The sequence below is a fragment of the Neoarius graeffei genome, chromosome 3, assembly GCF_027579695.1.
Source record: "Neoarius graeffei isolate fNeoGra1 chromosome 3, fNeoGra1.pri, whole genome shotgun sequence".
Lineage (NCBI taxonomy): Eukaryota > Metazoa > Chordata > Actinopteri > Siluriformes > Ariidae > Neoarius > Neoarius graeffei.
This window is the reverse complement of record NC_083571.1, coordinates 80,616,388-80,627,822: the sequence shown is the minus strand read 5'-3', so window position 1 is coordinate 80,627,822 and position 11,435 is coordinate 80,616,388. Positions and strand designations below refer to the sequence as shown.

The 11,435-nt window shown below is 40.7% G+C and overlaps 1 protein-coding gene across 2 annotated transcripts in view; it reads right to left on the bottom strand.

Moving 5' to 3' along the window:
* Positions 1–718: 718 nt before the first annotated feature.
* Positions 719–11,435, bottom strand: part of elp3 (elongator acetyltransferase complex subunit 3) — a 98,081-nt gene continuing 87,364 nt past the window's right edge. For both annotated transcript variants that reach the window (XM_060917444.1, XM_060917445.1), the window contains 6 exons: positions 8,889–9,082; positions 7,199–7,289; positions 7,051–7,116; positions 6,739–6,966; positions 1,439–1,520; positions 719–1,149 (listed from right to left, as the gene is read on the bottom strand). In XM_060917444.1, the coding sequence (XP_060773427.1) occupies positions 1,073–1,149; positions 1,439–1,520; positions 6,739–6,966; positions 7,051–7,116; positions 7,199–7,289; positions 8,889–9,082 (738 nt within the window). In that variant the 3' untranslated portion in view covers positions 719–1,072. The remainder of the gene's footprint in view (positions 1,150–1,438; positions 1,521–6,738; positions 6,967–7,050; positions 7,117–7,198; positions 7,290–8,888; positions 9,083–11,435) is intronic.

The following is an 11,435-nucleotide window of genomic DNA, read 5'->3' as shown; positions in this document are numbered from 1 at the left end:
TGAATGGTACACAATACATATAAGTCATTCTTCATTGTTCCAGTGTGCGTGTAGGTGTCCAATAAAGTCACAAGCCTATGCTGGGAAATTACGAGCTCAACACGTGCACGGAATCATACGGTATAAAAGGAGAGTCAAAAGAAATTACAACACAAAAAGCTATGCTGGATGAAGGATAACATTTTACAGTTTACTGGAAACCATTTTCAGACACCAAACTCAACATGAGCAGTTTTAAAAACCATTCAGTCATCACTCGAGTGACACCTTGACTTACGGCGCCTGAGACGGAGACATAATTGGGTATTGCGATGTTAAATGAAGCAGCAAAAACCCATCAACAGAGATATCATGAGCTCTCCCACAAAGAAAAGATGCTTTGCCACCCCAGGAGACTTGTGATGGAAATTGGCAGCGTGGTAACAGGCTCAAACGTAGAGTTAGTGAAAAATCAGATTGTGAAAGACGCAGATTGGAACTTTTATTGCTAACAAGAATGAAAGCAATTTCATTCCACATGACTACAAAGACAGGATTTAAACGCTTTTTGTTGTTCAGACAGCAGACCTCTGCTGCTTTATAATGTGTTTTTGATATGCTTTCCATCGACGGTAATAGTGGTGCACTATAACCATTCAACCAAAAGTTTCCAAATGCACTGGATTTTTTTTTTTGATGAAAAACATGCCACTAATATCAATGTTCAAACAACAGCAGCTGAGATAAATATTCTTTATTTGTCAAAACAGAAGAAAATAAGAGAACAAACAGATGAGTCATTCTTAGTGCCAGGGGACGTATAAGGAAAATTCAATTTAAAAGATGCGCAATTTAGAAAGCTGGAAAATTTGAAATAATAAGGATGCGAGAATTTGTATAGAAAATGGAATTTCTCACTGTTTAATGAACCCTAACAGAAATGTACGCACTCTTCTTAAGGAGTCACATCCGAGCTTGCTGAAATATCAATTCTTGCCAGTTTCTCTCTCTCTCTCTCTCTCTCCCTCTCACACACACACCAATTTAAACACACCATTATTTTTAAGCTGATAAAAATCTCAGCGTCCTGCTTTCAGTCCAAGCGTTTCACCATGTACGGCCCCTCCAGCTCGTAACCCATCTTCCTGTAATAATTCCGAGTCCCTACACCTGAAAGCAAAAAAAATAGACAAAAACTCAATATGGATGTCTGCGATAACACGGCGACAAAATTGAGGGGGACAATCGTGAGTTTAATACAAGTGTGAAAACCAGCATAATAAGAAAGAAACTCTTCTGCTTGCCTCTGTGTCATTATCTCAGCCTTGCAGCTGATTTCAGCAGGATGCATGAAAGGAGGGTTTATTTACTGGGACAGCGAGGATGATTTGAGACGAAGATGAAAGGAAGGATTTCTAATAGAAAAAAAAAAAAGCTAGGAAGAGTATACTCTCAATACCTGAGATAACAGCCAGTTTGGAGGAGCCGTGTTCATCTCTGGCTATCCTCTCCGCCTCCTCCATCAGCATCATCCCAAAACCCTGCAAACACACAGAGGTGCAGGGAGGAATTAAATAAAGAGTCGCATGTAAGGAGAAACCAAGTAGTCTAGGACCTGGCTTAGACATGCATGCACATAATTTAGGAGAGGAAAACTCAGCTGTTATAGGCTACTTTGACCCCAAGGAATAACTTGGGATGTGTGCCAAAATCGCTATCCGGGGCAAATAGCCTGAAAATTACCAACCCAAGATGGCCGCCGGTATTACAGTATTATTATTGTGTTACTCTTCATGTAGACTGGTACCAAAATCCAGAATTGTGACACCCAAAGGCATTTTTGAGACAAAGTCGGCAAACAGTCTTATTTTGTCAATTTGGGTGTGCCGAATTCAAATCTGCAATATGCCGAGCTCTATCCGACCTCTGTTGACCTCTAGAGGTCATTGAACTTTGGGCCTGTAAACGTCTCAGCTGAACCCAGTTTCTCAGCTTTCTAAGGAATGAAATGTACTAAAATGATTAATGAAGTTAGCAAATGGCCTTGTTTGTTAAATGTTTGGGTGCTGAATTCATTTTTCATTTGTAAAACGACATATGACCTCTGATAACCTCAAGGTCATTAAACTTGGCCTATAGGCCTATGCATTTAACGGCATTTTTAAACTGACTTTACTCCCCCAAAAAAAATATGAACAGACAAAACACAAATAGAAAGGAACAAATACAACATTAAATGCCAGTCCATGTACATGTGACTTACTTTTCACAATGAGAATGCCTCGGCGATCACCTTACATAACATTGCATTACATTTAGCGGTTATTGTTTATACAAAGCTACTGAAAAAAGGACAGATTCAGCAGCATACAAAATGTGGGGGCATACAGGGTATACAGGTTCATCAGGGTTAGTATATATGAGAGTTTTTTCTTTGTTGTTTGTTTTTTGTTTTGTTTTAAACGGGGTAAAGCCTTTACAAAAAACAAACAACAAAGAAAAAAACTCTTATATCCTAACCCTGATTAACCTGGATACCCTGTATGCCCCCACATTTTGTATGCTGCTGAATCTGTCCTTTTTTCAGTAGCTTTGTATAAACAATAACCGCTAAATGTAATGCACTGTTATGTAAGGTGATCGCCTAGGCATTCTCATTGTGAAAAGTAAGTCACATGTACATGGACTGGCATTTAATGTTGTATTTGTTCCTTTCTATTTGTTTTTTCGTCTGTTCATATTCTTTTTGGGGGAGTAAAGTCAGTTTAAAAATGCCGTTAAATGCATAGGCCTATAGGCCAAGTTTAATGACCTTGAGGTTATCAGAGGTCATATGTCGTTTTACAAATGAAAAATGAATTCAGCATCCAAACATTTAACAGACAAGGCCATTTGCTAACTTCATTAATCATTTTAGTACATTTCATTCCTTAGAAAGCTGAGAAACTGGGTTCAGCTGAGACGTTTACAGGCCCAAAGTTCAATGACCTCTAGAGGTCAACAGAGGTCGGATAGAGCTCGGCATATTGCAGATTTGAATTCGGCACACCCAAATTGACAAAATAAGACTGTTTGTTTGCCGACTTTGTCTCAAAAATGCCTTTAACTCCTTAAATAAGCACTTTTTTGAATTTTGGTACCAGTTTAATGTTCCTGACCCTGGTTTATGTGACACATAAACAGTAATAATGTGATGTTAAAAAGTTGTATTGTTGGCTGTTAAACATTAGTAGGCAGCAACATCTTGAGAGCCTTAAAGTAACGTTTTATTTTGTATTTTTCACTAAGTTATTATCCCACTGATCATAATAGTATGACTGAAAATACAATTTCTTTATATTAAATCAAACGCTTGCTTTCTTATACCCTCCTAAATTATGTGCATAGGTCTCCCGATTCCATGATTTCATGTTTGAGGTCGGGTTATTCTGTTTTTCTCATGTTTTCTGTGAAACTGCAATTTTGGCCAATTTTTGGTGTGTTTTTTTTTTTTAAACCTTGCCTTTGACCATAGCTTGTTCCCTTTTCCTTCAATCATGAAAACGACGTCACTAATGGATTCCTCATACCCCAAAACCCATAAAATGAGGTATTGTACATACTTCTGTGGTGAGTGGTTCAAAAATTGATATTTTCAATATGGCTACCGGCAGCCATCTTGGATTGGTAATTTTCGGCCTGTTCGCCCCAGACAGCGATTTTGGCACACATCCCAAGTTGTTCCTTGGGTTCAAATTAGCCTATAACAGTTGAGTTATCCTCTCTTACATTATGTGCATACATATCTAACCCAGGTCCTCTACTAAAGGCACTAGAAAGCAAGAGCAGCTTCTAATGCACTGGTTATCAAATTTTCTTTCAACCTATAACTCCTTTAACTATAAAATACAGATTTATCCAACTGACCAAATATTAGACTCATGTACAGTGATATTCTGTCTATTTATTGCAGCTTTTATTCCTGAACTTTCCACCAAAACGGAATACAACAGACCCAAATTGATGTTATTTAAAAGGATTTGTTTTACAGTTATTGAGGTTTGGATGAAATCTATTGGATTCAAGTCGGTGCTGAAATGAGCTAATAACTCACTAATCACTGTAATAATGGTAAGTTATGATTTCCAGCACTGTAACAATATTATTTATAGATATATGGGTTCTCATGGCTATGCTTCACTTTGAGAACATCTGTTCTCTCAATCAATCATTCGGAGCTAAGCTGATCATAGAAGAATAATTTCTTTCATAATGTTAGCAACAAGGTTAGTCGATGTATGCAAAGTCACGGTCCATCTTTTACTTTTGCCTTTCTCTTGATTTTCTGCCTCCAAGGCTACAGCACAGGCAGACATCATCCATCATCATCACATCGTTAAACTGAACTGTATACTGCCCTGCCAAAAAAAAAAAAGGTCACAGACTCCAATATTTGATTGGACCGCCTTTAGCTTTGATTACAGCATGTGTTCGCCGTGGCATTGTTTTGATAAACTTATGCAACATCACAACATTTATTTCAGTCCAGAGTTGTATTAATTTTTCACCAAGGTGTTGTATTGACAATGGGAGAGTCGAACTACTGCATAAAGTCTTCTCCAGCACTTTCAGTGGGGTTAAGGTCGGGACTCTGTGGTGATTAATTCATGTGTGGAAAATGATTCGTCGTGCTTCCTGAAGCGCTCTTTCACAATCTGAGCCCTAATTTTATACCCGTGCCATCAAAGAAGAAAAAAATCCATCGATATGAACCTGGTCATTCAGTACATTCAGGTTGTCAGCTGACTTCATTTTACTGCCCCATAGCGTTTCTGAGCCTCGACCTGAAGCAACCGCAGATCATAACATTGTCTCCAGAGGCTTGTACAGTGGCCACTATGCATGATGGATGCATCTCTTCATGAGCTTCCCTTCTTACCCTGACACACCCATCACTCAGGAACAGGGTCAATCTGGACTCCTCAGACCACGTGACCTTTTTCCATTGCTTCAGAGACCAATCTTTATGCTTCCTAGCAAACTGAAGCCTTTTCTCCTGAGTAATCTCAATAACAAGTGGTTTTCTTATGGACGTACAACTGTTTAGTCCCAATCCTGTGAGATCTCATCACACAGAGTGTGAAAATGATCTGAATTTTATTATTAAACATAGCCATGAGCTCTACTGTCGATTTTTTTTTTTTTTTTTTATGATTTGACTTCACCAAGCATTTAAGTGATCTATGATCATGGTCAGTCAGTTCTTAACCCAATTCCAGTCATTTCAGTTCAAATCTCCTTAGTTGTTTTCTTTGCTTGATGCAGGCCAATAATTTGACCCTTCTGAAACACAGTAACATCTTTTCCATGAGCACGGGATACGTCTTCCGACATGCTTGAGAAGCTACTCACTGCATCAATTCAGGTTAAAAGAACTGTTGCTATCTGAAACACATTAATCACTGCACTAATTATCCAATCAAAGGCTCTTAAGTATTTGCTTATTTAAATCGAAATGATGACTTTTTTTTTTTTTTGGCCAGGCAGTGTATTTAATTTTCTTAAATACTGATGATTATGTGTAAAATGCACATCATGCAGTATGAAGAAGCCAAGAAAACCTTTATTTGTCACATGTACACTCAAGCACAGACTTAAGCAGACAGTGAACTTTAACCTCTGTATTTAACCCATCTGAAGCAATGAGCGCATACACATATCCAGAGCAGTGGGCAGCTATGCTACAGTGCCCGGGGAGCAGTTGTGGGTTAGGTGCCGTGCTCAAGGCCACTTCAGCCCATAGCTGCCCCATGTTAACCTGACCTGCATGTCTTTGGACTGTGGGGGAAATCGGAGCACCCAGAGGAAACCCATGCAAACACAGGGAGAACATGTAAACTCCACACAGAAAGGCCTCCGTTGGCTGCTGGGCTCGAACCCAGAACCTTCTTGCTGTGAGGCAACAGTGCTAACCATGACACCACCGTATGAACTACTTAGTCCAGCACAAAAATCACCCTAACGTACACTATATGGCCAAAAGTATGCAGACACCTGGCCATAAGTCTGTAAACTGGTTTGCATGTTTATATTGTACACGTACACTACCGTTCAAAAGTTTGGGGTCACTTTGAAATGTCCTTATTTTTGAAAGAAAAGCACTGTTCTTTTCAATGAAGATCACTTTAAACTAATCAGAAATCCACTCTATACATTGCTAATGTGGTAAATGACTATTCTAGCTGCAAATGTCTGGTTTTTGGTGCAATATCTCCATAGGTGTATAGAGGCCCATTTCCAGCAACTCTCACTCCAGTGTTCTAATGGTACAATGTGTTTGCTCATTGCCTCAGAAGGCTAATGGATGATTAGAAAACCCTTGTACAATCATGTTAGCACAGCTGAAAACAGTTGAGCTCTTTAGAGAAGCTATAAAACTGACCTTCCTTTGAGCAGATTGAGTTTCTGGAGCATCACATTTGTGGGCTCGATTAAATGCTCAAAATGGCCAGAAAAATGTCTTGACGATATTTTCTATTCATTTTACAACTTATGGTGGGAAATAAAAGTGTGACTTTTCATGGAAAACACAAAATTGTCTGGGTGACCCCAAACTTTTGAACGGTAGTGTAATACATTATAAGCCTGGCTCTAATCCCCCTTATTGATGCTTTAGTTTTCAATTCCCCACGATACTGAGACACATCGGACAGGCCACCCAACCTGCACAAGAAAGTATTAGAGCAGATTTCTCAAACACAGCTGTTGCTTTTTCCCTACCTGGTGCTGGAACTTGCTGGGATCTCGGCTGCTGATGGGCACCACGCTGCCATACACATGCAGCTCGCGCACAATCGACACGGCGGTCTTGAGCTCCGGACGAAAAGACTGCGGTGAACAGCGGCGGAGTCTCAGCAACCCGATCAGGATGTCCTGCTCAGGATCCTCGTACGACAAGAATGTCTCCCAGCCGCCATTGGCTACGTAGTCTCGTCGGATCAGCTCCACCTACACGCGACGTTCGCTGAGTGAAGGCTACGCTTATGATGATCAACAAATGTGTAAAATCAGAGGACACTGAAACACCGTTACCTGGTATGGTCGTACTTTATGATGGATCTCTTGGATTCCTACCTCTCTGGTTCTCACATCTCTACACTGAAGAGTGGGAAATGGTCACTAAAGTGGATTTCGCCAAATAGATGTTTAAAGATTTTAAAATGAATTTAGTTCATTTCACCTCAGTCCCCATGTCCTTCATTCGAGCCAGTGCCAACTCTCGCAGGTTTCCGTGTTCCACACCAGAGGTAACCAGTGGCATGGGGATGTCCCTGACAGAAACATCACACATTATCAACAGAACTCTAAATGTATCCCAGCTGATATTTCGCATTATACTACAAATGCTGTTGAACTCCCAGAGGTGCTGATTTAATTTTCTGTAACAGCAGTTCTGACAGCAGTGTAAGGCAAATCACAGGTCTATATTAACGTGCTCTTAATACATTATTATTTATTTAGGAACAACTACTACAATGATGTGTTTGGTGAACAGATTGAAAAAGGTGTGTAATGATTGAGACGGTGAAGGTTTCTGTGAAATGTTTATTTGGAAGGCGTCTCCAGTGTCAGCACTTTCGAACAGTCAGAGGCTTTCTGATGTGGGATAGACATCAGGACAGAGGACTTTTTCAGGTTCTAGCTAACATGACAAGCTCCGTTTTTGTCTTGGGGGGGGAGGTAGTGAGGAAATGACTGTTTACAGCTGTTATATAATAGTCAGTGATAAATTGTTTCATGATGTTCCACAATATAGAATTATAAACAGATAAAAGATTAAAAATCATTGGTTCCCTAAATTGTGTCTCATAAGTATGATGGTGTATTAGAGCCATTGTAGCCCTGTGTCCAAAATCACTCACTATAAATAGGGCACTATATAGTGGGGACACCATTTCGTAGTGCTGTCTGAAACCTTAGTGAGGATTATTTACACCCTATATAGTGGACTCAAAGTATCCCACAATGCATCACGAAAAGTAGCGTACAACCGATGGCCACTAACCAAAGCAATATATCCCATCATGCATTGCGGTCGCGCTGAAAGAAATCAAATTAAAAGTCTCAAATCTGATTTAATAAAAGGCAGCGGCAAAGAAGAAAGTATTCAGCCTTGATTTTTAAAACAACTGAAAGATGCAGGTACTTTGTACAGTATTGATTAATGTAGGAAATACGCTCAGTGTAATATGGATTTATCACAAAAATACATGCATGTATTTATTATTTTGAAAACCTACCAGCCGACTGATCAGACACATTTTAATTGTGCGACAGTAATGACGTAAATACCAGCATGACGGACTAGTGTCCGAAAGCTTTTTTTCATTTTACCAATGAGCTCACTATATAGTCCTCTATATAGTAATTCCCTATATAGGGAGTAGTGAACGAGTGAGCAATTTCAGACACAGAGTAGGTTGAGGAGGAGGGGGGTAATATTCTCAATTTTCGAGATTAGTCACATATTTACAAGAAAAAAAATTCAGATATTCTCTGAGACTATAAAAAGTCATAAATTTGTGAGGAAAAAGTTAATTCCAAGATTAATTCATCACAAACTGACATACAGTGGTGCTTGAAAGTTTGTGAACCCTTTAGAATTTTATATTTTTCTACATAAATATGACCTAAAACATCATCACACCTAACCTAACCTGCATGTCTTTAGACTGTGGGGGAAACCGGAGCACCCGGAGGAAACCCACGCGGACACGGGGAGAACATGCAAACTCCGCACAGAAAGGCCCTTGCCGACCACTGGGCTCGAACCCGGACCTTCTTGCTGTGAGGCGACCGTGCTAACCACTACACCACCGTGCCGCCAGCATTAGTATATTTATAACCAAATCGTTTACTATTGTTTTTACCTCTGCACGCGGTACACTCGGGTCCAGGGTGGCACCAGTGCCAGGATACGGGCCACCAGGTCCACCAGAGTGCTGGGCGAGTAGCTCTTGTAGCGGCCCGTCTTCCACAGCTCATACAGGCCTGTTCCCCGGATCACTAACGTTGGGTAGAGCTTCAGGCCGTCTGGCCGGAATGCCGGATTCTCAAAGAACTCCTGCACAGGATGAGAAGTGTCTCTCATTAGACGCTGTAGAAAAAAGACTGACGGCTAAATCCAGCTGACTAGGGGTCGACCGATAATCGGCCTGGCTGATATATCGGGCCGATATTCTGCATTTTTAGGGTTATCGGTATCGGCCATAATTTCCACCGATATGCCGATAACATGCCTTTTTGCAGCCATTTCGTTCCTAACGCGACTGTCACTGCACGTCCTTTCCTGCACTCGCCTCTCTGAGTTCAAGAACACGGTCCCGCCCACCACAACATCTGATTTGTTTGGCACAAGAGATACAGCCAATCGACACGTGTAGCTAAACGCTGTGAACTGTTTCAAGGCGGCCGTACGGGCACTTGGGCAGAAGCGGCACAAGGGATACAGCCAATCAACACGCGTAGCTAAATGCTGTGAACTGTTTCAAGGCGGCCGTACGGGCACTCGGGCAGAAGCAGATCCCACTTCAAGGTAAGGACACGCTGCTTTTGCCGCAATAAGTCACAAACACACAAGTTGCAAAAGCACATCATTATATGTTTACATTCTTCATCTACTACTTGTTAAAATTGTCCATTTGCATCTGTGTAGCCAGGAAAACTTAGCTTACGGAAGGAAGCACTTGAATTAGCCTACAACCAACTAGTCTCGCTGAAACTACATGTAATGCTTCCTTCACTACAATATAATCCTCCTAAGTTGGGAATATTAGGCTTGGGCATTAAAAGCATTAGAGTGTAGGTGGTTACTTGTTAAGTTGTTACATAATAGGGAGTGATAGCCTACTTTATGTTTGATTTTACTTTTTAAAAAATGCTGCAGGCAGCTCCCTACACTTGATTTGTTATTTAAAAACTACTTGAAGTTGGTAAGTCTTACTTAGTTCTTAGTGTAAAAGAATCCAGAGTGTATTTTCATTTATTTTCCACTGAAAATGGTGAGCTGTAATATAGTAGGGAGTGATTTATTTTTTTATTGGTGAATATTTATTTTATTATTATTTTATTTCTCATTTTATTCTAACTAATGTTTGACTTTATTGTACAAATGCTGCTGGCATCTCCCTGCACAAAATTTCATGTTCAATTTTACAATTAAACATACATTTCATGGATATGAAGGTCTGTGTCAGTGTGTGCCATGTTTAATTTCATGTGAATTATAATGTTTACATTTATCGGTTATCGGCATCCCAATTCCATAATAATCGGTATCAGCCCTGAAAAAAACATATCGGTCGATCCCTACAGCTGACAGCGTGGACTGCTGTTTAGCAGACTTCACTAATGTTCTAATACTGGTATCGTGGGCCATTTAAACATGTCATTAGTGGGAAGCACTGAATCATTCAGCCTGCTAAATGTTCTGAATCGGTCTTTAGAAGACTAGCTGAGCATAAATACAAAACTCCATTGAGTCTGCCATTGAACTTTTCATGCTTGTGCTTAGTCAAGTGAATGCTCATGGAGCTGATGTGCTTCGATCATTAGTTCCAGTGGCTCAGTCTGGAGTTCATTTATAGTAACTCTGTTTGTGGAAAAATTAACAGTAATACTTTGTGCTTTTGGCTGTTGATGTGAAAAGGGTACATGAGTGAGTGAGCGTGCATGCGTGCGTGTGCGTGCGTGAGGATTCTTTTTAAAGCAGATGGCAGATGATGCAGGGAGCGTGTGTTGGTATAACAGGCGCAGTGTAAGCATTTGTTATTCCACTCTCCATTAAGCAGCTTCGTGTGTCAGACTACGATAATGATGATTGAACCGCTGCATCCGAAATGACAATGTCAGCGTGTATTTAATTGGGTTTGTCCAAACCAGTTAAAGCTCCCACCGCTTGCATGTTTGAATCTCTTTCAGAACCAAATTAACCAAGTCTTTGTGTATTTACTACTACCTTTTTTTTTTTTGTAAATATGTATTTTTTGGAACGAGTGCAGAAGCCTGCAACGACTCTGATAAGTGTGAAGCGGGTGCTGCTCGAGTCTAATGGGATTCCATTATCGCCCACCTGTGCTGCTCCCTCCACCAGCACACGGGTTCTGGAGATAGCACTGACAGGTTCTTCTTCCCTCAGGAGACAGAAAAACAGAGCGGGAGAGAGCGAGGGGGAAGGTTGAAGGAGAGAGATAAACAGATGTCGGCAGTGGTGGGTGACGCGGGTGAGGTTACGCGGGCGGGGCTTTGTAGACGGGTGCTGGGAGAAGACTGATAGGAGCAGACAGGATCGCCAGGGTTAGAGACCAACACATGCAGCCATTAATCTCCCTTCTCCTCGCTCTGACACACCTCCTAATGGAGCTCTGATATTGCTATTTATTTGGAGAAGCTCACGCTGGATCCAAACCTCTAGCACA